A 24,986-nucleotide genomic window follows, 5' to 3' on the forward strand; every position below is an offset into this window, starting at 1 on the left:
GTGTCCCTGTGCCCTGCTCTGATGGAGGCCTCTGAGATTGGCACTCTCACCCCCCTGTCCTTGAGCCCCGTGCCCACCCAGCAGTAGCCCCTCGCTCCACCGGCCCTGACAGCTCCCTTCTGTGTCGGGACAGGTGGGCAGTAATGCTGGCATCGTGGGGATGACCAAGGAGCACCTGGGCCTGGCCTTGGCTCTCAATGTGCCCGTCTTTGTGGTGGTCACCAAGATCGACATGTGTCCTGCCAACATCCTGCAAGGTAAGGGTGTCCCCGGCTAGCCGCCACCTCTCCCTGGACTGTCACCCCCGGGACTCCTCGGTGGTCAGCGGCCAGCGCATCAGCACAGCATCACCAACTGCTTCCTCTTGCGGTCAGCTCGAGCTCTGAGCACAGCCTGGAGTCAGCCCTGCTGGTGACAGGCACTATTGACATGCCTGAGCTGGTATCTGCCCCCCAGCATAGAGGGCTGTGTCCTACCCACTAAAGTGGAGAGACTCGTGTGGGGCATGTGGGCACAGGGTCTAGTGACCTGCTACCACTAAAGCCCCGGGTAGCAGGGGCCGGCCTTTATGAGTTTCTTCTGCCGGCTGGGGTTGTAGCAGAGCAGGGTCCCTCTGGAGACTCCGGGGGCCCCCGTGCAGGTTGATCTGTGGAGAGCCTTTTTCCGAGGAAGCAGAGCACCCCAGGAAGAGAGTTCCCCTTCTCGGGAACCCCGCAACTTCCTTACACCATGTGAGTCTCCTGAGGGACCCAGGGAGCTCGTGGGGAGCCCTGGTGGCACTGATATCTACGTGCTGCACTGTTGACCACAGGTCAACGCTGTGAACTTGCTGACCTTCAGACGCAGGCCCTTGTGCTCCCCACCTGCCACATCACACTAACTCACCTGCCTGCCTGTCTGTCTCCTGCCTGCACCATAGAGGAATGGCCCCATCTTACTCTGGGCACCTGGCAAAAGAGCGGTGTCTGTCCCCTGATCTCTGCTCCATCTCACCCTTTCAGAAACACTGAAGTTGCTGCAGCGCCTGCTGAAGTCGCCGGGGTGCCGCAAGATCCCCGTGCTGGTGCAGAGTAAGGACGACGTGATTGTCATGGCCTCCAACTTCAGCTCCGAGAGGTGAGGGCCAGGCTGTGCAGTGCTGGGCACGCTCTGCTGCCTGAGCAGCCCGGGGTGCTAGCTGGTGTTGTAGTTCCACCAGCCGGCCAGCAGAGGGGGGTGCCATTCACCAGCCATCCCCAACAAGCACTGGGATGGAGTGAGGCTATCAGGACACACGGTGACCTGTAGGACAGCATAGAACCGTCCTCGTGGGTTTCTGTGACTGGTACTCCTCACGGAATACAAAGCCTCCTCCTTTCCCCTTGGAGCGGCTGGTGGTGTCGAGCTCCTGACTTTGAAGTTTGTGTAGCCATGACGCCCGCCACCAGGGCTCCTAGCCAACCCCACTTCAGTTCACTATCTTGGGTGTCTTGGAGCCCCGGGTGCCCAGTGGTCAAGCGCACAGCGGCTACTTGTGTGGTTCAAATCCCTCGGCCGCTCCCAGGAGAAAACTTGGCCATTGCCTTCTGTACAGATTCCGGCCTTGGAAACCCTGGAGGGTGGCCGCCTGTGTTCTGCCACACTGGCCTCACGCTGTACCACCCAGCTTGTGGCTACGGGCCGTGAGATGACTGTCGGGCGGGGTGTAGCCCTGAGAACTGGGAGATCCATCTGGAAGGGCTTCCTGGGGGCAGGGGCATGTGAGAAGGATGGGGTCACGGATAAGGGGGAAGCAATTCAGCTAGAAGGATCTGGAACTAGAGCGTGCTCTGGTCAGGCTGGAAGAGACAAGCAGGTGTGAGAGAAATGGCTCTAGCGCCCAAGTGCCGAAGGGTTCACACGGCCGGCCGGCCGCTCTGCCACCGAGAGGCAGGAAGGGCCCTGTGATCCCTGGAGGAGGGTGGGGCAGTGTGGCGGGCCGCAGAGGGGCAGGGCAGGACAAAACTGGGTGAGGGGCGGAAGGGGGTGGCACCATCCATGGCCACAGCTGCCCCCACTGTGCCGGGTAGGAGCCAGCCGCCTGAGCGTCTGTCTCTCTCCCTTTCTCCTTGCCCTCCGCTTAGGATGTGCCCGATATTCCAGATCTCCAACGTCACCGGTGAGAATCTGGACCTGCTGAAGATGTTCCTCAACCTGCTGTCCCCGCGCACCAGCTACCGGGAGGAGGAGCCCGCTGAGTTCCAGATCGACGACACCTACTCAGTCCCGGTGAGGTCGAGCGGGGGCAGGGCTTGGCAGCACTTCTGAAAGAGGCCGGTGGGGGGATGGGGGGTGGAGGGGGCTGGACACCTATCCCCGGGAGGCGGAGCAGGGTGTGGGGATGGCGGCCCAGAGGTGTCAGCAGTGGGGCGGGGGTGGAGTGGAGGGGCAGGCCTGGTGTGGGGTGAACTTAAAGGACCGAGGTCTGCTCCCCTGCAGGGTGTAGGGACAGTGGTGTCGGGGACAACCCTGAGGGGCCTGATCAAATTGAACGACACCCTGCTGCTGGGCCCGGACCCCCTGGGCAACTTCCTGTCCATCGCCGTGAAGTCCATCCACCGCAAGCGCATGCCTGTCAAGGAGGTGCGGGGCGGCCAGACGGCCTCCTTCGCGCTCAAGAAGGTGAGCGGGCTGCAGCTGGCCCTGAGCACCCAGTGAGCTGCATACCGTGGGTGCTCGGCAGGACTGGAGCCCAGGACAGCCTGCTGCCTGCTCTGTTTTCCCCCCCTGCAACGGAAGGACCAGGCTGAGGACAGATGGGGGCCCTGCTGTACAGGGGGTCCCGCAACGGGGTTATTAGAGCCTTTCAGTGTCTCTTCCCGATCACCCTCCCACCCACTCCCCAGTGACTGGGTGAGTCCTAAGTGTGGGGTCACTTACATGCCCCTCCAACCAAATGAACCCCGATAAACAGGCCTTCACCCCTCCCCTACTCGTGCCAGGCCTGCCCTTGGCTCATGCAGCCACCTCTCCGGGTCTGCCAGGAACAGCTGGCGACATCGCCTCTGTCTGCGTTGCCCCTACGGCCCAGCCTGTGCCCTGCGCTGCTCTCCCTGTGACCCAGGGACAGGCCAAGTGGGGTGGGTCCTGAGCCAGGGGGCCCTGGTGGTCCGGGACGTGGTGATGCAGGGCACTAATGGGCAAGGCGCACCCTCTCCCTCTCCTCGCAGATCAAGCGCTCGTCCATCCGGAAGGGCATGGTGATGGTTTCCCCACGCCTGAACCCCCAAGCCTCCTGGGAGTTTGAGGCGGAGATCCTCGTTCTGCACCACCCCACCACGATCAGCCCTCGATACCAGGCCATGGGTAGGTGTCTGAGACCCTCAGCGTCACCCCTAGGTGCTCCAGCCACCCGGGCCCCCAGTGTGGACTCCAGCCACCCCACCCAGCCAGGGAGCACCCTGTCTTCACCCTGACCGACAGCGGCTGCTCGGGGCTGGGTGTGGAGGGCCCTCTGTGGGCAGCCTCGACACACTGGGTGCCAAGGGGTGTTCGGCGACAGGGTGTTCGGCGACTGGCAGTGAGGGGAGGGCCTTCCAGGCGGGGGAGCTCCCAGGGTGAGGGAGCAGGCAGTGTCTGGGCAGGGCCGGGGTGGGCGATGGGGATGACAAACAGGTGGCAGGGTGGGCAGGCTCAGAGCAGAGCAGGCTTCTAGCTCCCTTGCCAGCCTGGGCCTCCCCAAGGAGCTGCCCCAGGTCACTGACCCCTGGCCTCTCACCAGTGCACTGCGGGAGCATCAGGCAGACGGCCACCATTCTGAGCATGGACAAGGACTGCCTGCGCACTGGGGACAAGGCCACAGTGCACTTCCGCTTCATCAAGACCCCTGAGTACCTGCACATCGACCAGCGGCTGGTCTTCCGGGAAGGCCGCACCAAGGCCGTGGGCACCATCACCAAGGTACCGCTGCCCACCTCCTGGGGCCTCTCCCTAAGAACTCCGGCTCTCCAGGGAAGAGTCCTGTGCCCCGAGCCTAGGCTCAGCCCCAGAGCCCGCTCGCAGCCTCTTGTAGGGCAGCTGCTCTGCTCAGAAGGAAAAGAGGCCCAGGCTCTTTAGGCTTTGCTTCCAGTATGTTCTTCCTAAGACTCATCTAGCGGGGTGGTGAGCCTGGGCCTCATCCTGTGCATTTGGGGTTAACGGGGGTCATCTCCGGGGGCTGGCTGAGAGCAGAGCAGTGGCCCCTCGGACTCAGCTGGGCCGCCTCCTGCCGCCCTTGGGACTGAGGCCACCGTGTTTGGGTCAGGTGCCCCTGTGGGTTTGATAGCCAGGCTCCAAGCGCTGTCAGTGGATAAGAGAACTGCCCCAGACCCATGGCAGGGTGGTGGTGCCCTGGGTGGGGAGGGCAGTGGGGGGCTATGGCTTCTCGTAGGATGAGCCTTGCTGGGAGTGGTACTGAGGGGGTAAGGGGTGAGGGTGCTCCAGAAATGCTGGGTTGGGGAGTGGGCAGCTGAGCAGAAAGCTCTGCCCTGCACCTGCCTTACCCTCACTCACCCCCTCCCCTGCTCCTAAAGCTCCTGCAGACCACCAACAACTCCCCGATGAACTCCAAGCCCCAGCAGATTAAAATGCAGCCGACGAAAAAGGGCCCCCTGAGCAAACGAGAAGAGGGAGGTGCCTGTGGCGGGCCAGCAGTTGGTGCCCCCCCACCGGGGGACGAGGCTGCCTCTCCAGGGGCCATGCAGCCAGCTGCAGCCAGCGGTCTCCAGTCACAGGTGGGTGTGCATCCTGGCCCAGGCCGAGTGCGTGTGCTGTGGCAGAACTGGCTGAGCAGACTTAGCAGGGCAGCCTTGGCCGAGTCCCCCTCTGGCTGGCCAGTACCACTAGTGCTGTGCCCGGTCACTGCCGCTCGGGTTTCCGAGGCAGTAACCCTCCCAGAGCACACAGCCTCCTCATCCTCCTGTAGAGCGACAGGTGACTTTGAGCTGCTCACGCTGCCGCCAGGGCTGTTTGCCCTGATGGCCGTGCCCTTTGCATGGTGAGTGGGTTGATGTGGTTCTGACTGGCACTTAGTTTCGACGAAACAAAATGGGAGGGACGCTGCAGCCCCAAAGGTGTGCAGAGGCCCTCTCAGGGGTCCCCGTGCCCCGCCGCAGGGCACGCTGCCTGGAGTATGAGTTCATGGAGCTCAGTGCCCTCTCCGTCCGTCCGTCTGTCTGTTCTCTTTCCAGCGTGCCCTTCTCTCTCTCCTTGGGAGGGCAGCTTCTGCCGGATCTGGCCTTCCTGCTCTCCCCTCAGTGGTCTCATGCCCTCCTTCCGACCACGGGCAGCATCAGTGGCGAGTCCTGCTTTCCTGGGGCTGCTCTGGATGTACCCCTAACCATTACCACCCAGGACCCGCCTCCCTGTCAGGGACAGAGAGACTCCCGTCAGGCCAGGCCAAGCCCAAACCTGCTGCCTAGTCCGTTGCTGCCTGGCCCAGCCCCGAGGCCCTTGCTTCCCACCTCCTCTCTCTCCCCTCCAGCCCAAGCCCAGCAGTGGGGGCCGGCGACGGGGTGGCCAGCGGCACAAGGTCAAGTCCCAGGGAGCCTGTGTGACGCCTGCCAGCGGCTGCTGACTGGGCCAGCCCACCTCCAGCACCGAGAGAGCCTCACCCTGGCCACGGCAGAGCCATCCCGTCCCGTCCCCCCAACCCCCACTTTCCAGGGGGCTATAATTTATAAGCTGAGGCACGTGGCCAGACTTCCTGAGGACTGACTGTCACCCCCTCCCCATCTTCCTGCCCATCCACACGTTTTTGTACATCCGGGTCCTTCGTTTTTATTCTTCTTATTATAGATCTTGATCTCATGCAGCGTGTATGTGCGCGTGTGAGGTGGCCGATGTGGCCAATCGGGGCCCTGTCACCTCCCTCCCTCCTTCCATGGCTGGCCACCAACCTCCAGGAATGGCCCCCGCTCTGCTCTTCCGTCCGTGTGTCCATCTCTGTGAAGACCCTCAGGGTCTGTAGGGGCGGTCAGGGAGCGGAGGGGGTGCCTCCCCCTCCCTGCCCCCACCACCCTGCCCTGTGCACCTCTGCACTCGCAGGGCTGCTGCTGTCAGCTCGAGGAGCTTCTTGTCCCGTCCTCTGCCACCAGTCACCTCTGTCCCTGAAAGCCCAAGAACAGGTCATGCCAAAAGCTGCTAAGTGTCAGCCTGTGGAGGTGTTAGCAGGAGGGGAGGGGAGCCGGAGGGGATCCTCCCCACCCCCAACTCCGACCCAAAGACCAAGGGTGGGTTTCTCTCAGAGACAATCTTGGTTGCCAGGGCTGCGGGCCCTGCCAAGCCCCACCAGCCCGGAGCCACCTCCTTCTTGGAAGCTGGCTCTGAACTGTGCTGGGCCCTGGGCCTGCTCGGGGTCATGTTTTATAGCCCCTGGAGTGGTGGGGTGGAGGTTGTCCAGACTCTGGACCAGCCTCATCCCTCCTTCCCCCAGCCTGAAAGGGCCAGGCCGGCGTCGGGTTTGGTGGAGGGTGCCCTGATTTGGGCCTGGGCGGTGTTTGGGAGCCCTGGCTGGCGGAGCAGGGATGGAGGGCGTGGAAGAAACGCACAGGGCCCGGGGGCCCTGGAAGAATCACCCCTTGAGGGGGTTACCGAGGTGAGGCCAGGGTTGGTGATTCTGCCTGAAGGCCGATGTAGGGTGAACTGATGGGCTGAGAGCTGTCCCCTTGCCAGCCGGGGCAGACACCCCCACCTATCTTCCCCCCTTTTCTGGACCCTTTTTGCTCCCCCCCCCCATACCCCACCCTAGTTCCCTGTGGCTGTGAGCGGCTCAGACCAGCATACACAATAAAAGTTGTTCCAAGTCACCAGTGTCCTGGTCCCTGCCCAGCCCCTCCAGGCAGGTGCAGCCCAGGGGCAGCGCTATGGCTCTGTCTTCCCGTGAGCGAGTGCCCACTGAGCCCCCGGAGCAGGTCTGGTGGGGGGCATGGGGAACAGCTTCTCCCCCAGCCGTCTCTGAGCTCCTGTCTCCTCACTGCCAGCTCAAAGCAACCCTGGGGAGGCCAGGGGTTAGTGAGGGCTGGCATGGGTGTTCTGACCCGGGGTGGGAGTCTATAAATGATGCCCATCCTCTGCCACCCATGCCGGCAGAGGCCACATGCTGGGCTAAGGCCCAGGAAAAGTGCTGCGTGGCTGGGGCTGTGCGTGAGCCTGCTGCTTGGAGGGAGGTGCTGGCAGTTGGGCTTCTCTAGAGGAGGAAGCTGCAGCTCAGAGACGTGGCCCCTGCGATGGCCCTGCCCCCTCGGTTCACCTGTCAGCAGCTTGGTCTTTCTCTCTCAAGCCCTGCCATCCCTGCCGCTGGGTTCCTGAGACAGCTGCCCCTGGCTGAGCCCTCTGGGGCCCGCCCCTCTGCGGGCACCCTCTGGCCCTGGGGTCGCTGCTGTGGACCGCCTGCCCCCACAGGCCCTGGCCTCTGCTCCCAGAGCAGACAGAACCTTTGGTGGGAACTCTCTGGGCCCCAGGAGGGTGGTGGCGGCAGTAACCATGCTGTATCCAGAAGCCACGGCCACCATCCTGGCCTCAAGCTCCGAGGGCCGGTGTGGGCTGCAGTCGCTAGCCGTGCCCTGGCAGGCCGCTTGGTGGAGTGTTTCACCGTTGTCGTCATCCTCCTCGGGACCACAAAGGCCCCAGCCAACCAACCTCCATTTGGAACAAGACACCAGCCCTTTTGTAGTTGATGAAGAATAAAGTTGTTGATCCAATCCTCCTACCGGCAGGCCCTGGCCCTTTTGTAGACTGTTCAGCGTGTTTGTGTGTGTGTGTGTTTGCGCATGCTTGGGGTGGGGGGTCGGGGAAGGCCCTCTGGAGGTGGACAGGACAGAGATGGCCTAGACTTGGGCGACCCTTCTTGTCATGGGGCAGGTCCCAGTCAGGCCCAGCTGCCCTGGGCACAGTAGAGGGAGGGTGGGGCCAGGAGTGCGCAGTGGCCCCCGTGGGGGGAGCGGGGCAGGGAGAGAGCTTGGTGGGACTTCCCAGGAGGAAGGTGGTGTGGGGCTGGGCTCTGAGGACACCTAGGCTTTGCCTGTGCCAGGCCAGAGAGTGGGTCTGCATGCTGAGGTGTGGGACGGCCTGGGAGCACACCAGGGAGGCTGCGCTGGCAGGACTTGCACCCTGCCCAGCCCCCTCGCCTGTGGCTGTGTGCCCACAGGGCTGACTTCCTGTGTTCTCAGCTGTTACAGGGATCCGCCCCGGGCCAGGTGCTGCTGTCAGGCCACAAGACCCATTGGGGAGCTGCCTGAACCCATGAGCAGGTCCTTGGGTCCAGGTCTGGGGACTCCTGGACATGTTTGCAAGGAAGGCTTAAGACCCATAACCACCCAGTTGGCAGATCCTGGCTCTAGGGAGACCCACAGTGTGATACATCCTTGGCCCATCCCAGGGCCGTGGGCAAATATCTAGTTCCTTTCAGAGTGAACTTGTCATCCTGAAGAAAGCGGGCAGCCAGCCACAGCTCACAGCACACTTCATTCCCCTCTCCCTCTCCCGCCAACTCTGAGCCCTAGGCCCGCCCCATCCCTGCCAGGCTCGGGTTCAGCCGAGGGGCAGGACTGCGGCTGCCCAGTAGCAGGGCTTTGGCCCCCATTCCACTCTCCCTTGCTCCACTTGGCCAGGAGCAGTTTCTTCAGCAGCCACCACACACTCTACATCCTGGGTATCATGTATTCTTTATTTTTTTTGCATAGGCATACATTAGAATCTGGAGATAGAGAATTCCGAACCAACAGTGCAGCATTTGTGACAGGAGAGTGGAAAAGCAAACCTGGTTATCTCGGGCCAGGGCTGGGCCCTGGGCTCAGCCTGTGGGGCCCCGAGTTCCTGGGCCTGGCCGCTTTTCCGACAGACCAGAACCAATGATGTGGTTGGAGCCACTGCCCCCAGCCCACGGCAACCAGGTTCCCAGGGCCCCCCAGAACAGGGCCAGGAATCCAGCCCTTAGCTTTTCTTTCCATTAAAAAACAGACCTGGAAAAATATGTACATAATACAGTAGATTCTGCTGGGTTCAAAAGTCACCTCCCCACTCCCTGCCTCAATGTCAATGCCAGTGCTCCCAGCCCCCGCCCCGACTTCCCCCGTGGTCAGCGAGAAAAGAAAGACAATTCAAGCAGGAGCTGAAGGAGCCCCCAGGTGGCCTGAGTGAAAGGGTCCTGCAGCAGGGCCCCTATGACGCCCTGAACACCACCCCGCGGGAGCCGAGGGGGGTTGCTGCTCCCTGCGCTCTGGCTGCCCCAGATGCCCAGCTCAGTGACCCCGAAGGTCAGAGGAGCACCGGCCACGGGTCTCCCAGGCTCTGACCTGGACAGAAGCATAAGTTCTCCTGAGGAGTGGCCGCTGGGGCTGAACCAGTGAGCTCTCGGCTTGCAGCCAAGCGCTCAACCGTGGTGCCACCAGGGCTTGCCACCCCTGCTGTGGGGGCAGAGGGAGTCCTGCAGACAGGCCCCGGGTACTCTAGCCACTCAAAACAGCCGCCCTCTAGGGCACAAGCAGCCCCAGGATGGACACAGTGCACACCTGCTCCTCGGAATGGGGGCGGGGGATGGTGGTGGGGGCGCTGACAAGGTTAGGACTGCGGGCAGCCTGGGCCTCGACCTCCCCAACCCATGGGTGGTCCTCCTCACCCCCAACCACCCACTGCCCGGCGTGTCCCGCCCACAGCTGCGGCCCTTGGTTTGCCCAAGCTCCAGGTGCCAGCCCCACCACCAGGCCCCACGGCTGCCCCGGCCTTCTTGGGACGGGCTTGCTCACGGCTGTCCTGCGGTGATATGGTACATATATATACACCCTTCTGGGAGGGAGCGGCCACCAGCCAGCCCCAGGGGGTCCTCTCATGTCCATCAGGCCAGGCCTGTCTTGCTCTTGGGAGTTGGGTGCTTGTCAAGCATGTGGGGAAGTGGCGGAGGCGGGACTGCTCATCCACGCCAGCAGAGGGGCCCATGGGTGGCCTCCTGGTGGCTGGAGGCAGGAAGGCTAGTGGGTGGGCTCCCCGTGCACCCGGAAGCGGTAGATGCAGGTGTACTCAGGGTGGCCCCAGTTGGTCAGGATCCGCAGCTCCACCACCTGGAATGCGGCCATCTTGGGGTCCTGGGTGGAGGAGACAGGCTTCAGGGGAGCCCACGGATGGAGAGGCGGGAGGTGGAGGTTCCCTGGGCCTCCAGAGAAGGGGCTTCAAAAGCCACTGCCTTTGGACCCACGACAGGACCGCACACTGGAGAAGACCAGAACCCCAAACTCACTGCCACCAGGGCCACTCTGGCTCACAGCAACCCTGGGGGATGGACGAGAACTGCCCCAAGGCTGTGACTCTGAGGTGCAGGGTCCTAACACCCCCTTCCCAGGCCCTCACCCTGACCTCCTCCATGGCACTGGCCTGCCCGTCTCCAGGCGGGGCCCTTTCAGTCCCCAGGGTCACTGAGATCTTTCCAAGTGCCAGCATGTGGCCAATTCTCTACCTAAAATGTCCATGGCCCCCCGCCCCCCACCCCTGTCCTATAGGATTGAACTTAGGCCTAACCTGCCTCTCCCCAGTCTGCCCGTGGCTTCTCCACCTCACGCACCCTCCACCCAAGCCCTCCCAGCAGGGCTTCCTCCAGGCAGCCATCTGCCCCAGACCCTGTTGAACCGTTGGTGAGATGCAGTTCCCGAAGCCCTGGGAATCAGGGTCTCCTGGAGTGGCGCCCAGGAACTCGCGTGTCTAACAAGGGCCTCCCCCTGGGCATGGCCAGGCCTCCCTTCCAGGTCCCCTGAACCCTGCCTCAGTGGCGCCCACCCCTTGAGCTGTGGGAAGCCCCATCCAGCTCTACCTCTTTCTGCCCGCCGTGCCTGGCCGGCCAGGGAGGTACGGCCTGGGCCTCCGCACCTGAAAGAAGAAGGTCTGGATGGGCTCCCCGTCCTGGTCATAGGTGAACTGCCCAAGCAGCGTGCCCTCCTGCTGCAGGTCCTCGTCGAAGCCCTGGGGAGGCAGTGAAGGGTCACTGGGGGCGGGCTGGCGTGTGCTGCCGGCCATGAGGAGGGCAGGGCTGGGGGATGTTGGGGGGGGGCACCTGTGTGCACCTGCCATGAGGTGTTCTTGACCCCACCCTCCCCCACCCCCTTCCCAAACTCACGCCTGCCCCCTCCGGCCTCCCTCTGTGGCACTGAGGGGCTCGAGTGCCAGTCACTCCGTCGGGCTCCTGCCTGCCTGCCTGCGCAGCCTCCCCAGGAGCCCCAGAGCCGGGACCAGAGGTGCTCCGTGTGTCTGCTCGGGGCTCTGCCCTCCGACTACAACTCCTCCTCCAGGATCAGCCCACCCCCCTCCCACAGCCCCTCTGGGACTCACAAAGACGGCGAAGTCCTTGGGGGCACTGGAGATGGTACTGTTGGGTGACAAGGACTTGGGCACGTGCTCCAGGGTGACGGCCGTGGGGCGGATTCGGGCGGAGAGGCGGACCACGGCAAAGCCCTGGGGGCCCTGGAAGGCCCAGCAGTTGCCTGGGTGCACGTCGGGCTGGAGTGGGGGAGAGGCTGGTCAGGAGGGAGTCATGGATCAGGGTGCCGTAAGTGGGTGGGCTGGGCACCCCCAGCGAGACCTACCTGGAGAATGACCCGGGGCGACTGGGAGTGGTACCACAGGGGGATGCCAAAGAGGCTGAGGAGGGCCGTCTTGGTCTCATAGGTCTCAGAGCAGCGGGTGCTGATGACGCTGGCTCCTGAAACGGGAACAGAGGCCCAGTGGGCCTTGGGGCCTGGACACCAGCCCCAGAGGAGGGAGCCCTGGCATCCAACCCAGTTCCTCGGCGAAGGGGGACTGGCGCCAAAGGCCAGTGCCCTCTTGGTGCCTCTCCGGCACCCCTGCTGCCCACAGAACAGCCTGCAGACACCAGCACTTCCCAGCCCCCTGAGCTGTTCTGAGAACCCCTCCCAGGCCAGCTGTGGCTTGGTGGTCAGGTCTGGATTGGCCGATCCCCTCCGGCCTCTAGCCTCGCCTGCCCAGCACATCTGCACCCTGCTCATGCCGGGGATGAGCGGGCACAGCGAGGTAGGAGGCCCACCTCCGGATTCCAGGGCGTAGTCCACCATGCCAATGCGGTCCTCACTGTATCGCTTCAGGGCCCGGGCGACAATGCGCTGCACCTGCTGTGCTCGGCAACAGGGGGACAGGCTCAGCGAGGCCCCCCCACCCCCGTCCCACCCCCACCCCCTCCATCCAGCAAGGTGCCCTCACATGCTCATACCACACAGGCGCCTCTGAGGCTGATTGTCGGGGTGCCCATTCCACTTATCTCAGTGCACCTGCACCCACTTACCCACCCACCTTCAACCCATGCCAGCTCCAAAGCAGGTAGCAGGGCCTCTGCCTGTCACCAGTGTACTAGAACATTCCAAGGAGCTGCAGCATGCCTGGGGCTGCACAAGGTGCGTGTGCACGTGCACGTGTGTGCATCTCCAGGGTTGCAGTGTCTGTGTATGCGTGTGCACGTGCATGTGTGTGTGTCTCCAGGTCTGTAGTGTGTGTGCATGTGCACGTGCATGCGCGTGTGTCTCCAGGGCTTCACAGTGTGTGTGTGTGTGTGTGTGTGTAAGCATGTGCGCCCACATGCACTCACCTCCTCCGTCACTCCGATCACGCCATCCTTCTGCAGTGCCAATCCCAGGCTGGCTGCTGCCTCCTTCACCGATTTGCCCTGCGTCTCGGCCACGTGGGCCAGGATCCTATCCTCCAGCTGCTGCAGCCGCGTGTCTATCTCCTCTCGCTGCAGGAGCCCCGAGCGGGCGCCCCCACCGCGGACAAGGAACTGAGTCACCCACGCAGGGAACTGGGACTCCACCTGGGGAGCAGGAGCAGCCTCAGTCAGGGAGCCCTCCCTGGGGCAGGAGCTGACTGGCAGGGCCAGGGCCCAGCTGGGTGAGGGCCAGGGAGGGAGGCCTGCAGGGAGGGCCAACACACTCCCACCGGGTGCCACACCTGCCCGCCCCAGACCCTGGTGGGAAAACAGGAAGAGCCTCTGTCACTGGGGCTGTGTAGGTTCCTGGGGTGGGGAGAGTCCGGCAGGGGCCCAGCACCTCTGTGTGCGTGGCACGCGTGGTTCCAACTCACGTCATCACGCATGGCCTGGATCTGCTGGGGCAGCAGGACCACGCGGTCCTCCAGGGAGTCCTGCTTCTGGGCCAGGGCCGCCAGCTCCTGCCGCAGGCCTGCCAGCTGGCCCTCCAGCCTCCCCAGCTCCTTCTCGGCGTTCTCCCGAAAGGATTCCTGGGTCGTCCTGGTGCCAGAGAGCAAGGAGAAAGCCTTGACTGTGGCCTTGTGACTGAGACGGTGAGGCCACCCTGAGGAAACCCAGGGGTCCTGGGTTGGCGCCCGATGTTGGCATGTTTAGTCAAGGGCACACTGGCTCCCCCAGCCCCCTGGGCAAAGCCTGAGTCTGATTCCCTCCCCTCAAATCTCCTAGATAGTTATGGCTTCCCCGGGGCTCGTGGGGGTGGGCAGGCAGCCTGGACAGGGCAGGGGGTGGGGTGGGGGGCCTGAGCTAGGTTTCAACAGTCCCCTTCTCTGCTCTGGGCACATCCCCAGCCCTGCCGGGGCAGGGAGAAGGGGGAGGGTTGCAGGTGGGGTCAGGGGAGGGAGCGGTACCTCTGCCACTCTGACTTGAGTTGCTGGAGCCGGCCCTCAGATTCCTGGATGCAGGAAGCGGGGACAAACACAAGAGAAGGCCACTTCAGAGAAATCAGTCCCCCAAGGAGACATCTGTCCTGTGCTGGAGGGGGGTTTGTTTATCACATCCTTTCCCACCTGGTATCCCCGCCAGACTCCTGTAGCCCATTTCCAAATGGTTTCATGAGTGCCCAGCCCACCTCCCGACTCCCACTACCAGAGGCACTCAGCCTGACTCCTGTGTTCCCAGCAGGCCCTTCGACAGCAGCCCTGCCTGGCAGCACCCTCCCCAGCAGTGCCCTGGCAGTGCTCCTGCTGAGCTGAGTTGAGCTCAGTCCAAACCAAACACTCCACCGACCCCTGCTCTCCACTCTGCTTCTAAACAGACCAAGGAGGCAGGGTGGCCCGTTCCATCCCCGGACACAGGTGAAACTGGCTCAGGACCCCAGTAGGGCCTGGGTGGGTGCCCCCAGACCCGCCGGACCTGGGACGCCTGGACGATCTTTTTGAAGAGGTCTTCTACGTCCTGTTGGGACTCGGCTCTCAGGGCGGCCAGCTCTTCCTGTGAAACGTGGAGCGGAGGCTTAGCACTGTCCAGGATCATGCTGCCCAGCTCAGAGCCCAAGAGCTTTCCTGGAGCCAGCGCATGTCTCTGGACCTTGCAGACCTCCCACCTGGCCATGCCCACACCTGCGTGGCACCTTACTTAGGGTCTCACGCTGGTGGGCTAGGTGTTTCAAAGACAACAAAGAGACTAAGGTTCAGAGAGGCTGTGCCAGAGCTGACTGAGCAACCGGGGGTGCAATACGGTCTCGCCCATGCTGACAGGAGCCCCCAGAGTGCCACCCATACCGGGCATGCAGTCCCTTGCGCAGGCCCACCTGGATGTGGGTGGCCATGTCCCTGCGGAAGTCCTCCTTCAGTGCGGCCTCACGGCGGTTCACGATGCCCTCCAGGAGTCTCAGCGTGTCCTCGTGGCTCAGGCTGCCGCCCTGGCTGCCACCCTGGCTGGCTGACCCCTGCCGCAGCTCCAGCCGCTCCAGCCTCAGGGCCTCTTTCTGCCAGGTGGACGAAAACTCGGAGGCCACAGCTTCCAGGCGCCGCTCCAGCGAGTGCACCCGGGACAGGATGCGCTGCTCAGTCTGGGGGAGGGGAGGATTGGGAAACACCAGGCAGGTGAGGGGCGCTGGGGACAGACCAGCGATGGGCTACCCAGAAAGTGAGGAGATGCTGAACATCAGGAATGTTCACACATGTCCACCAACACAGTGGCAGATGAGATTTGCAGAAGTGGACATCCTGAAGAGGGAGGCCCAGGGACTGCAGTCCTGGGGAGGGTCCCCAGTACCAAGCAGGGTCCCCGGGCCTGATGGGGAAGTGAGAGTGGACCAAGGGAGGGCAGTTCTCAAAGAGCTGGGACCTGCAGGGACCAGCATGCTAAAGCCCGCCTCCCCTACCCTGCAGGTGCAGAGAGCAGAGGCCACCGCCGAGGACGACAGAGTGGCTTGCTGTCAAACCATCACTGCTCCTGTGACCCACCCCTGACCCCTGCTGTCCCGGTGACTCCTGACTCCCAGTGAGCCTACAGGACAAAGCCAGGCTGCCCCATTGGGTGTCCAGGGCTGTCAAGTTTAAGAAAGCAGACTGCCACGGCTTTCTCCCATGGATCTATGGGGGGTTAAACCCTTATGGCTGTTAGCTGGGCCCTTGAACCACAGAGTCCTTACAGGGACTTTCTTTCCTTTTTAATTAGATGCCCCCACCCCCCACCGACCCCTGAGAAGCTGGAAGACAAGTCATTTGGATGGGAGGTGGCATACAACAGGAGTGCCATGACTTCTGAAAACCTTGTTGACTGAACCACAGACGCTCAGCCAAGAAGAGAAGCAAGCACACAGTCGGCTGTCCATCGGTCAGGGGTGGGGCGGGGGTGGGGCTCTGCTAGTTTTTTGCACTGGCTATACTTCTGCAGACTAGACAAAGCAAAAAGGCCTGCTCCTCTTCCTGCCCCTCCCAGACCAGGCACCGAGTCCCGAGAGCGTCTCCTTGTAAACACACATTCACTGCTTGCCCCCGCTCTTCACAGGCAACGGAGCTGATCTCGGGCCTTCAATTCAGACTTAAAAGAACAGGTGACGGGGGACAGAATGGCTTTACGAACGTGTAAGCTCAGCTCCACGGAACAGTGTCTACACAGGTAAATGCTGACAAGGTGAGATTCAGCACATTCCGTTCAGCAGGAGGCAGGCCCAGGTCAAATTGCTATAACCAGAGGGGCAGCGAGTTTGACATCTTCAAAAGCTGTGAAGCTCTGTGGTGGGGGGGGTCACCCCAACCACATGGAGAGCAGGGGTAGGGGGCAGTGACTTTCGGCGCCTGCCCGAGTCACTCACCTGTAAATGCAGGGCCGAGTCCCTGGACTCCCAGACTTCCTGTGGCTTGCTGTGGCCCCGGGCTGCCCACCAAGACACCATGGCGGGCTGGACCATCTGCAGCCCGAAGGGGTAGACGTACCAGGCACCTGTTCATGGGAGAGGCTGCTTACCTGCGGAGGCCTGAGGGAGGGTGTGCCTTCCAGTCTCCTGAAAGGCCCAGCTTCTGCTGGGAGGTTTTTTTTGGGGTGGGGGGTGGTCCCACATTCCTGAGAAAGTTACTTACTTCCAAGAAGGCGCAAAACTTGGGGCACAAGATGGGCCTTAAGAACTTGGGTGTGAAGAAAAATTTTTTTAATAAAAATAAATAAAATGAAAAAAAAAGAAAGAACTTGGGTGTGATATTGGGGTGAGGACACACGTCCTCAGCCTAGGTGACAAGTAGGCACCTGGGGAGCTTTTAAAACCTGGCCTCCCTCAGGAAGCTCGAGAACTGGGCTGGGGGCAGGGGCTCAGTACCACGCATTATAAGGGTCCAGGTTGACCCTTCTGAGAGGCTTCGGGGAGACTCTCAGAACTAGACCACAGAGAGGTGTGTGTATGTGATGTGCAGCCGTGCATGTGAATGTGTATATACGAGAGAGGGGGTGGTGCATCCCTGGTGGTGCCGCAGTGGGTGAAGCGCTAGGGCTGCTCACCACAAGGCCGGCGGTTCAAAACCACCAGGCACTCCGAGGGAGAAAGACGAGGTGTTCTACTGCTGTGAAGAGTTCTCCTCTCGGAACCCCACAGGGGCAGTTCACCCCACCCAAGAGGGGGGCCGTGAGCTGGAGTCAACCCCATGATAGTAAGATGCGCTCACGCACTGGCAGTGGGCCCCTCGGGTTTGGTGCGTGATGCACGCAGTCCTGGTGGTACAGTAGGTGGTGCTCGGTCACTCAGAATGAAGATGAAGCCACCCATTTATGGGAAGAAGCACAGCTCCGGAGACCCTCCGGGCAACTCCGCCCTGTCCTCAGAAACCCTCTGGGCAGTTAGTTCTCCCTGGCCTGCAGGGTTGCTGAATGAGCAGGGCCTTGACGATGGCTGTGGGTTTGGGGGTGTGAGTTCAGGGGCAGGAGGGGAGAGACAGATGGACGAGTGGAGCCATGGACTGTGTAGTGCCCGATGGCGCACGGTCTGGCAGCTCAGATGCAGCGCCTTCCTGCCCTCCCCCTGCCCCCATGCCATGACGGCTCCAGGGGACGAGGACACAGAGCCTTTTCCTATTGAACTAGAGACAAGACGTGTGGGGAGTCTGGCCCTCCGTCAGAGGCAGGTGCCGAGGCAGCACCAGTTGCTCGTCACACCACCCCGACTGTCCACAGGTCCGTCCACATGAGGGGACAATGACACTCATCTCTCAGGGCCCCACTTGCTTCCACGGTCAGCCCTCGTAGCCCATCCGAGTCCCTGGGGGCCCACTCAGCTGTGAGGTCACTCTGGGGAGGGCGGGGGTCAGTAGACAGCCATGTGCTGCCCAGGCGACCCTGGCTTCCCTCTCCCGCTCAGCTGAGGAGGGCAAGTGAACATGCCACTGTCATTTGAAGGCCACGCCCAGTCCGTCCCCCCCCCCTCCCCCGCAGGACGAGCTGCTCTTGTAACAGCAGACCGGCAAAGGGAAGACGGAAATCCATGGGGAGGGGCGTCCAGCAGGGGATGTTTCCACTTTGCAATTCAAGAAAGAAAGGGCTGACTAAGTGCTAAGTCTGGTGGCTCCCTAGAAATCAAAGTATGACCTCTCAGGAGACACGGGTGTTGTCGTGACAGTGACCGTGTCCATGGGGAGGAAACTCCCTGTGAAACTGGCATGTGAAGGTCAAACACACCATCAGTCTGCTAGCGTCACAGGTGTGACAGCGTGCGCCCTCGGAAAGCCCAATGAGACCCGCTGGGACGGCGAAGGGAGGCTTGTCACTATAGCCAAACACCGAGCTCCCTGCTGACCCCCCAGGGTCCCTGCAGGACAGGGCAGCACTGCCCCTGCGGGGTTCTGCGATGGCAACTCTCTACGGGAGTAGAGAGCCCGATTCGCTCCCTCGGAGGGAGCCGCTGCGGGTTAGCAGTCCAGCACATGACCACTCGGCTTCCAGGGTCCCTTCAGGGTCCATGCTGGGGGCAGGGTGGGGGTAGGCTTATTGATTTCTCTTTTGAGAAATCCTGGTGGTGCTGAGGTTAAGTGCTCAGCCGCTAACAGAAAGGTCAACCCACTGCTGCTCCCGGGGGGAAAGATGGGGCAGTCTGCTTTGGTAAAGACGTAGACCCTGGGGGTCACCCTGTGGGGCAGGGCCACCTGTCCTGCAGAGTCGCTGGGAGTCAGACCCCACAGCACTCACCAGGCTCTGGGGTGGAGAGCAAAGCCTACTGCCATTTGGAAGGCTGCCAGAGTGCCTGCTTTGTCCCGGAGCCCTCTGCACTAGGATGTGGGCCTGCCCTGTGGCCCCTCACATGGAGGACAGAGCAGGTGGGGGGGGCCTCCCTGGGCCCGTACGACCCCTCGGCTGCAGTCAGGGAGGGCCAGTGCTCTGCGGGCGCATCTGCCCCGTTTGTTCAGCGACTGCTTTCGCCAGCACGTTCCTGCTGTCGTCCCCCTCCTGCCCAGTGCCAGCCCTTGCCCGCCCCTGCCCCTGGGTAGGCCAGGCTCACCGTAAGTCAGGCAGCTGAGCAGCAGCAGCAGCAACAGGAACCAGAAGAAGGTTCTGGGGGACGAGACACGCCTGGACACAGGGGAGGGCGGGGTGAGGGGAATGTTCCAGAACCAGCCACCATGTCTGTTCCCAGGGCTCCCTGCTGATGAGAGAGCCAAGCGCCTGGTGCCCCCGGCCCTCCCTCGGGGCACTCCCAAGCTGTAGGACTTGTAGTTGCGGGGACCACTGAGCTCTGAATGTCGTGATGTTCTCGGAGATATTGCGTGATCCTTGACAAACCTGGCCTTAGAGCCATTCCTGAAGGAGGAAAACATGGAAGCCCGGAGTGCTGCAAAGGGCCAAGAGGCTGCTGCTGACCGAACAGCTGGTGGCTGGGGGCCGCCCAGTTGGATTGGGGAGATTCGGGAGCAAGGCCTGGCTACCCCAGGAAAACCAGCCCCTGCAAACCCCCGGAGCGAGACTGGCTGGGTACTGTTTGGTTGGGTTGACAGACAAATACATTGTAAACATGAGTAACTCCTTCAACAAACTTAACACTTTCTTTAAAAAAAAAAAAAAAAAGCTCATTTTGGGTGACACAATTGCATGTTTGCTCCTCTTCGGGGCCCAGCTGGTGCCCACCTTGATCCAGGTGCCTGCTAAGGGACTGATTTCCTGGCTCAGTCCTCCTTGCCCAGCCTCCCACACCCTGCTGCCCTGAGGGGCGAGGCTTTCTGATTGCGGGGGGGCCCAGCCTGGTCCAGGAAACTCCACTTCTCCCCTGGGGCCTGAGGCCTAACCAGCAAGGGGCAAGACCAGCAAGTTGGCCTGAGAGCCAGAAAGTGGCCAGGCTGGCGAGGGGCTCAGGGGCAAGTGCCTGAGAGGAAACTCTCCCTGTGCCAGAAGTCCTAGCTGCAGGGCCCTCCGAGAAGCAGAAGTGACCCCAACTCTGGGCTCAGTCCACGTGCCCCCTAATGACTGCTGTGAGCCGGCTGGGATGGGGGCCCGGCTGCAGGCACATTAGCCGGCTCCTCCAGCCCGGCTTTCCAGTTCCTTGTCAGGTCGGGCGTCCCACTGACCTGGTCAGCACGAAGACATCGAGGAGGGAGGCGGCTGTGGTCAGGCGGTACCAGGTGGTACCCACCCACCAGTAGAGAAGCCCAAGGAGCCTGCCTGCAAAGGGACAGCACCGCTTCAGACTCCTCCCTGCGCCAGCCCTGGGCCCACCGGTCCTCCCCGTCTTCCTTCCCCCAACTCAGCCTCAGCGTCTGTCCGCCCTGCACCCAGGCCTCCCTGCCTCCACTCTGCCACTCACCCGCCAGGGCCATCTGCCAACCGGCCCCATGGCACCCAGTCCCACCACCTCTACCCATCCTGCTGTGCAGTGGCGCCTCTCCTCCTGGGTGAGCCCCTTGAGTGGAACTTGGTCACTGTCCTCCTCGCAGGAGGCCTGGGTGCCCACAGTGGCGAGATGGAGCACTCACCTGGAGAAGTGGCCACCGTCCAGAGAAAAGAGCCCGCCCGAGAGGCAGCCCTCCTCAGTCCCGAGCCTGAAGCCCGCTGGTCTAGCCCTGCGGAGTAGCCTGCAGGAAGGCCCAGGGAAGCCCTGACTTTAGGAGAGCTGTGGCCTGAGGCTGTGCCCACCAGCCCCTTCTCAAAAAAAAAAAAAAAGGCTCAACCCCACCCACCCACCCAACTGCCAACCCTGGCAATGAAAACCTGTGCTCTAGCCATCATCCAGGGTCAAGTGTAGGTGTCTGCTTTTGCAACGCCCCCCGGATCGTTACAGTGTGCCTCACACCCACACCCCCGGGAAACAGTGGACATTAACAAGCGGTCATCGCCAGGCCTCTTGCTGTATGGGAAAGGCTAGGACGAAACTGAGCTACCCCACAGTGGTGTCACCTGTGGCTGCCACAGGTGGGCGTGTATGTTTCTGTGTGTGCATGTGTACATATGCATATATAAATATGTACAGATGCATGTGTGTAGGTGAATGTGGTGTGTGTGTGTGTGTAGTGGGGGAGGTGGGTGGTGGGTGGGCGGGGGCGCAGAAAAGTGACCAGTCATGGCACTGCTTGGGATCAGGAGACCTTGGTAGGCACAGGAGGGAGCCTCGGCCAGTCTGCGAGGTGCTCATCTGACCCAGCATCCCCGTCAGCTGTCCCAGTTCCTTCCCCAGGTTCCCCAACACCTTACTAGGGAGGAGAAGGGAGGGAAGGGGAGGGGATCCTGGTACCTATAAAGTCGTCCTCTGAGGAGTAGCCAGACGAGGAAGCTAGGAAGTCCTCGGAGCCCTTGCCCTCCGCGAGCCCGTTGACCTTGCTGCTCTCGGTGCCACCGGTGCCCCTCCTTCTCCGCACCCGAAGGTCCTCACCTGAGGGAGGGGCAAAGAGCTGCTTGGAGGGGGGAATCCCAGGACCTCCCTGACCCTGGGGGTGGTGCTACGGATCTGTGTGGTCTCTCAGAGCCAAGGAGATGAGCTGGGACCGGGCCCTGTGGCTGCTTTGTCACTGAAAGGGACCTGGGGCCAGCACTCTGTCCCTCAGGCCCAGTGATGGTCGGGGAGCCCCTCTGTGGAACACTGTGGCCCATCAGGAAATAGAAGAAGCCCACCCAGACCACCAAGCCTGCTGCCGGCAAGTTGCCTGCCTCCAATTCCTGGCAGCCCATGGGTGGCTGAGATATTTTGGAAAGCAGAAGGCCAGGCCTTGGTTCTGCCAGTGCTGTTGGCTGGTTTTGAACCATCCACCAGTTAGTAGTCCTGAGCCAACGGTTCACACCACCTGTGGCCTGAGACAGCAAAACCGACACCAAACCGTCTGCATGGACTTGATGGGGACTCAGCAACCCTGGTAGGAGAGGGTAGACCTGCCTGTGGGTTTCCGAGAAAGCTCTTCCTTCAAAGGGAGCCAGGAAAAAAATACCCCCCCAAACAAACTCACCACCATGGAGTCAATTCTGACCCATAGCAACCCTGTCGGACAAGGTGGAACTGCCACTGTGGGTTTCCGAGCCTGTAACACTTTATGGGAGTTGGAGCCTCGTTTCCTCCCTCGGAGTGCCTGGTGACTTCGAACCCATGTCCTGCGGATGGCGGCCCAGCCCGCTCCGGCCAAGGCAGGCAGCGCCGCGCAGGGCAGCGTCGGCAGGCACTCACTCCAGCAGGTGTCGCTGTGCAGCTGGCCGTCCAGGGCGGAGCTCGAGTCCAGCAGTGAGCTGCGGCCCAGCAGGGCGCTCCTGGCCAGCGCGGCGGCCCGCGGGCTGCCGATGTACGACTCCCGGACCACCGACTCGCTGTAGTAGGAGGTGTGCGTGTCCGAGGCGGGGCCCAGCTGCGGCGCTGGGGAGAGGCGCTTCACGTTGGACTTCCTCTTCAAGGTCCTGGGGGAGGCCCACCGTGAGGGAGGGGAGGGGCAGCAGGGGAGCCCCCTGCGGGCTGCGGGATCAGCAGGGGGAGGGGCGATAATAAACGAGCCCAGGCTCCATGGGGTACTGCCACTGGGGGAGGGGCCACCTGACAACCAGGGCAGGAAATTCACCATCACCCTGTCTCACTCCAGCCATGGTGGGGTGTGGTCTGGCAGGGCGGGGCGAGCTGAGCCCTGGGGGGATGGGTAAGGGCGTAGTGGTACCGTGAGTTCTTATACTTGGTGTCACCAGCCAACTTCGTGCAGGAGTCTGGTTGCCAGGCAACCAGCAACTAGCAAGGGTGGGTGGGTAGGGGGCGCTGCTGAGTTCTGAGTGTCTCCTGAGGGCAGGTCTGGTCTGGTCCGGTCTCCCTTCTCTTCCTTCAACTCTCAGGCATTCCCACCATGCTTCCTAATCTAATCGGGCAGGTATGTCCACAGGCTCTTATCTGGGCCCCACATCTGCCCAGGTTGCGGTGGTGGGGGGGGGCGGCAGGCCCAGGAGGTGCTCACCCTAGACCTCCCTATCCCAGTGGGTGGGCAGACTTGCTCTCCTCAGCTGTGAAGGACCCAGCCAGTGAGCTCTGCAGGCCCAGCAGGGTCAGAGAGGCACGGCTGTCCATAGCAATTGAGGATCTGGGAACCTAGAGGTGCCTCTCAGGGTTTCCGGCCTGCCTTTCCCCACTTCCTGTTCTCTGCACAGGAGGGCAGCCCTCGTGAACGTTTCCGGGAGCGGGGGCGGGGAGAGAAACTGGGTCCTGAAAGCCAGCTAGGTGTGAACACAGGAAGGGTCCCTGAACCAGCTATGGCCAGGGCCTTCTGCCTGCCCACCATAGGCTGCAGCAGGAAATGTGCATCCGGCTGTGGGAGGCTGCGGGCTGAGTCTGCAGAGCTCTCTTGGGTCCCCTACCTGAGAGGACTGTCCTTAAACAGGCTGCTCTGGCTCCCCATGACGGAGCTCCCACCGCTGCTGCTGCTGCCCCCGTCATCATCCCCCTGTGAGTAGCGAGACAGGCGCTGGCTTCTTCGAGACATAACGAGGAGGGAGGAGAGTCTAGGGAAAGAAAGCAGACAGGCGCGGGTGAGAATGAGGGCGTTCCCCAGCCCGTCTGGGGGTTGGAGAGAGGGGGGCGCAGCTGCCTGCAGCAAGGAACAACGGGGCACCTCTACTGGCTCAACCCAAACAGCCCTTGCTCAGCACTCTCTACCCCCACCCTGCAATCTGACTCCCTTGCCTGCTTAGCACCCTGTGGCTACTTCCCAGGAATACTGCTGGTCCGGTGGGAAAGCCGGTGCAGGTCCTGTCACTGCCTGTCTGTCAGTGTGACGAGGGTGCTGAACAGGTTTCAGAGGCTCTTGTAGGCCGGTGATTCGCCATGCTGCGACCCTTTCCTACAATTCCTCACGTGGTGGTGACTCCCCAAACAGAACATTATTTTCGTTGCTACTTCATCATTGTCATTTTGCTACTGTGATGAATCGGGCGACTCCCGTGAAAAGGTTGTTTGACCCCCCAAAGGGGTCGCGACCCACAGGTTGAGAACCACTGTACTTAGACGAAGAAGACAGGCTTGGCAATTTACTTCCAACAAAATCAAGTCACTGAAAACCCTGTGGGCGCAGGGGTCTGATCCTTAAGTGATCTGGGGATGGGGCAGTCTCGAGAGGGGGTGTCTTGATCCTCGGTGCAGGGGCTCGCCCGGGAGGCGGTCAGCAGTCACCAGCAGCGTGTGTTCATGCCGCCTTCTACAAGGCTCTGCCATCTTGTGTTGACTCATCTTTGTCCTCCTTGGAGCAGAGCTTCTAGCGAACCAGACTGGGCCTCCTTTGGCTGTATGCCTTGGACATTCAGCAGAGAAGCTGGCATGCAGTGGGCACCCGGGTGTCGGCTCAGTGAGTGAGCCACCCTGCCAGGGCCCTGCAGGCCAACCTTCCTCCACACTACCCACTCCCACAGCTGGGTCTCTGTTTACTCAGGCAACTTCCCAGAGGCAGGCTACAGCTTCCTCAGACCTCTATCAAACCTTAGCCCCTGAGAACCTTTCCCTGGTTAGCCTGTCTCCACCGGGGCCTGTCTCCACCCGACACTGCTTGGATACTGTACATCTCGCTATGATGAGACGATGGGGGGTGTTCCTGTGATACATGCCTACCAGCTACTCCCCGTTCAAGAGTGAGGGAGCAAGGTAGGTTTTTGCAAAGGAGGAGCCTGAGCCGGGGAGATGACCGCAGCTTGGTCCCCCACCCTGTCAGTGACAAAAGCCAGGGCTTGAGCTAGGATCTCACAGCAAACCCTCCACACCCCACCCATCCTGGACCTTAAAATACTACCAGGAAGTTGTCACGTTGTTGCAGGAATGTATCCCACTACAAGCCCAAATGGTCGGTAGACTGGGGAGCTACACAGCAGAGATTTGTTAACAAACTAACCAAGCAAAGATGGGACAGCCAGGGTGAAATTACAGCACGTGCAGCCTGGCCAATGCTAACAGGGCAGGAAACCAAGCCTCCTAGACCGATAATGTGGATCCTGAGGAGACAGACAGACGTGGACAGAACTGGCAGCCAGCGTCCTTCTCCCGTCACTTGGGAGGGTGATGAATAAGCCTTCCCGTTCCAGAGACCTGGACTCACCACCTCAGTCCGCCCGTGTCACCAACCCACGGAGGTGGCCTGGACTCCACTGAGCTTCCTGGCATCAGTGAGGTGACGTTGGACCTCTCTGGGCTGTGTGGTGGGCATCCCAACCCAGACTGAGAAACCAGAAGGTCTGGTTAGTCCAGCTAGAGAGTTCTAGAAAAACAAGCGGCTACATGCCCTGGCCTCACAAATCTCTTCCCAGGTACGCTGCCCACAGGGCTTCCCTGCCTGGGTTTGGCCAATGTTGCAGAGGAAAAGACAGGATCGGTGCTCAC

The 24,986-nt window shown here is 61.8% G+C and overlaps 2 protein-coding genes across 2 annotated transcripts in view; one reads left to right on the forward strand and one right to left on the reverse strand.

The window, feature by feature from the left end:
• Positions 1 to 7,705, forward strand: part of GTPBP1 (GTP binding protein 1) — a 23,880-nt gene extending 16,175 nt beyond the window's left edge. The window contains exons 4-11 of the mRNA XM_045290920.1: positions 134 to 257; positions 1,002 to 1,116; positions 2,103 to 2,247; positions 2,458 to 2,640; positions 3,189 to 3,324; positions 3,740 to 3,918; positions 4,530 to 4,730; positions 5,480 to 7,705. Coding sequence (XP_045146855.1) covers positions 134 to 257; positions 1,002 to 1,116; positions 2,103 to 2,247; positions 2,458 to 2,640; positions 3,189 to 3,324; positions 3,740 to 3,918; positions 4,530 to 4,730; positions 5,480 to 5,572 — 1,176 coding nt within the window. The 3' untranslated portion in view covers positions 5,573 to 7,705. The remainder of the gene's footprint in view (positions 1 to 133; positions 258 to 1,001; positions 1,117 to 2,102; positions 2,248 to 2,457; positions 2,641 to 3,188; positions 3,325 to 3,739; positions 3,919 to 4,529; positions 4,731 to 5,479) is intronic.
• Positions 7,706 to 8,643: 938 nt separating this feature from the next.
• On the reverse strand, positions 8,644 to 24,754 carry SUN2 (Sad1 and UNC84 domain containing 2). Its single transcript, XM_004700668.2, has 18 exons — positions 24,706 to 24,754; positions 22,982 to 23,125; positions 21,822 to 22,045; positions 20,901 to 21,038; positions 20,146 to 20,244; positions 19,741 to 19,834; positions 18,681 to 18,751; positions 16,017 to 16,144; positions 14,505 to 14,765; positions 14,108 to 14,185; positions 13,603 to 13,646; positions 13,069 to 13,234; positions 12,578 to 12,799; positions 12,023 to 12,107; positions 11,565 to 11,680; positions 11,311 to 11,478; positions 10,852 to 10,944; positions 8,644 to 10,076 (listed from the first exon to the last, which is right to left on the reverse strand). The coding sequence occupies exons 2-18, from the start codon at positions 23,104 to 23,106 to the stop codon at positions 9,963 to 9,965; spliced, it is 2,226 nt and encodes a 741-aa protein (XP_004700725.1). The 5' UTR covers positions 23,107 to 23,125; positions 24,706 to 24,754; the 3' UTR covers positions 8,644 to 9,962.
• Positions 24,755 to 24,986: the final 232 nt, after the last annotated feature.

This window comes from Echinops telfairi, unplaced genomic scaffold (assembly GCF_000313985.2).
Source record: "Echinops telfairi isolate 266 unplaced genomic scaffold, ASM31398v2 ScPeMD7_2;HRSCAF=8, whole genome shotgun sequence".
Classification (NCBI taxonomy): domain Eukaryota; kingdom Metazoa; phylum Chordata; class Mammalia; order Afrosoricida; family Tenrecidae; genus Echinops; species Echinops telfairi.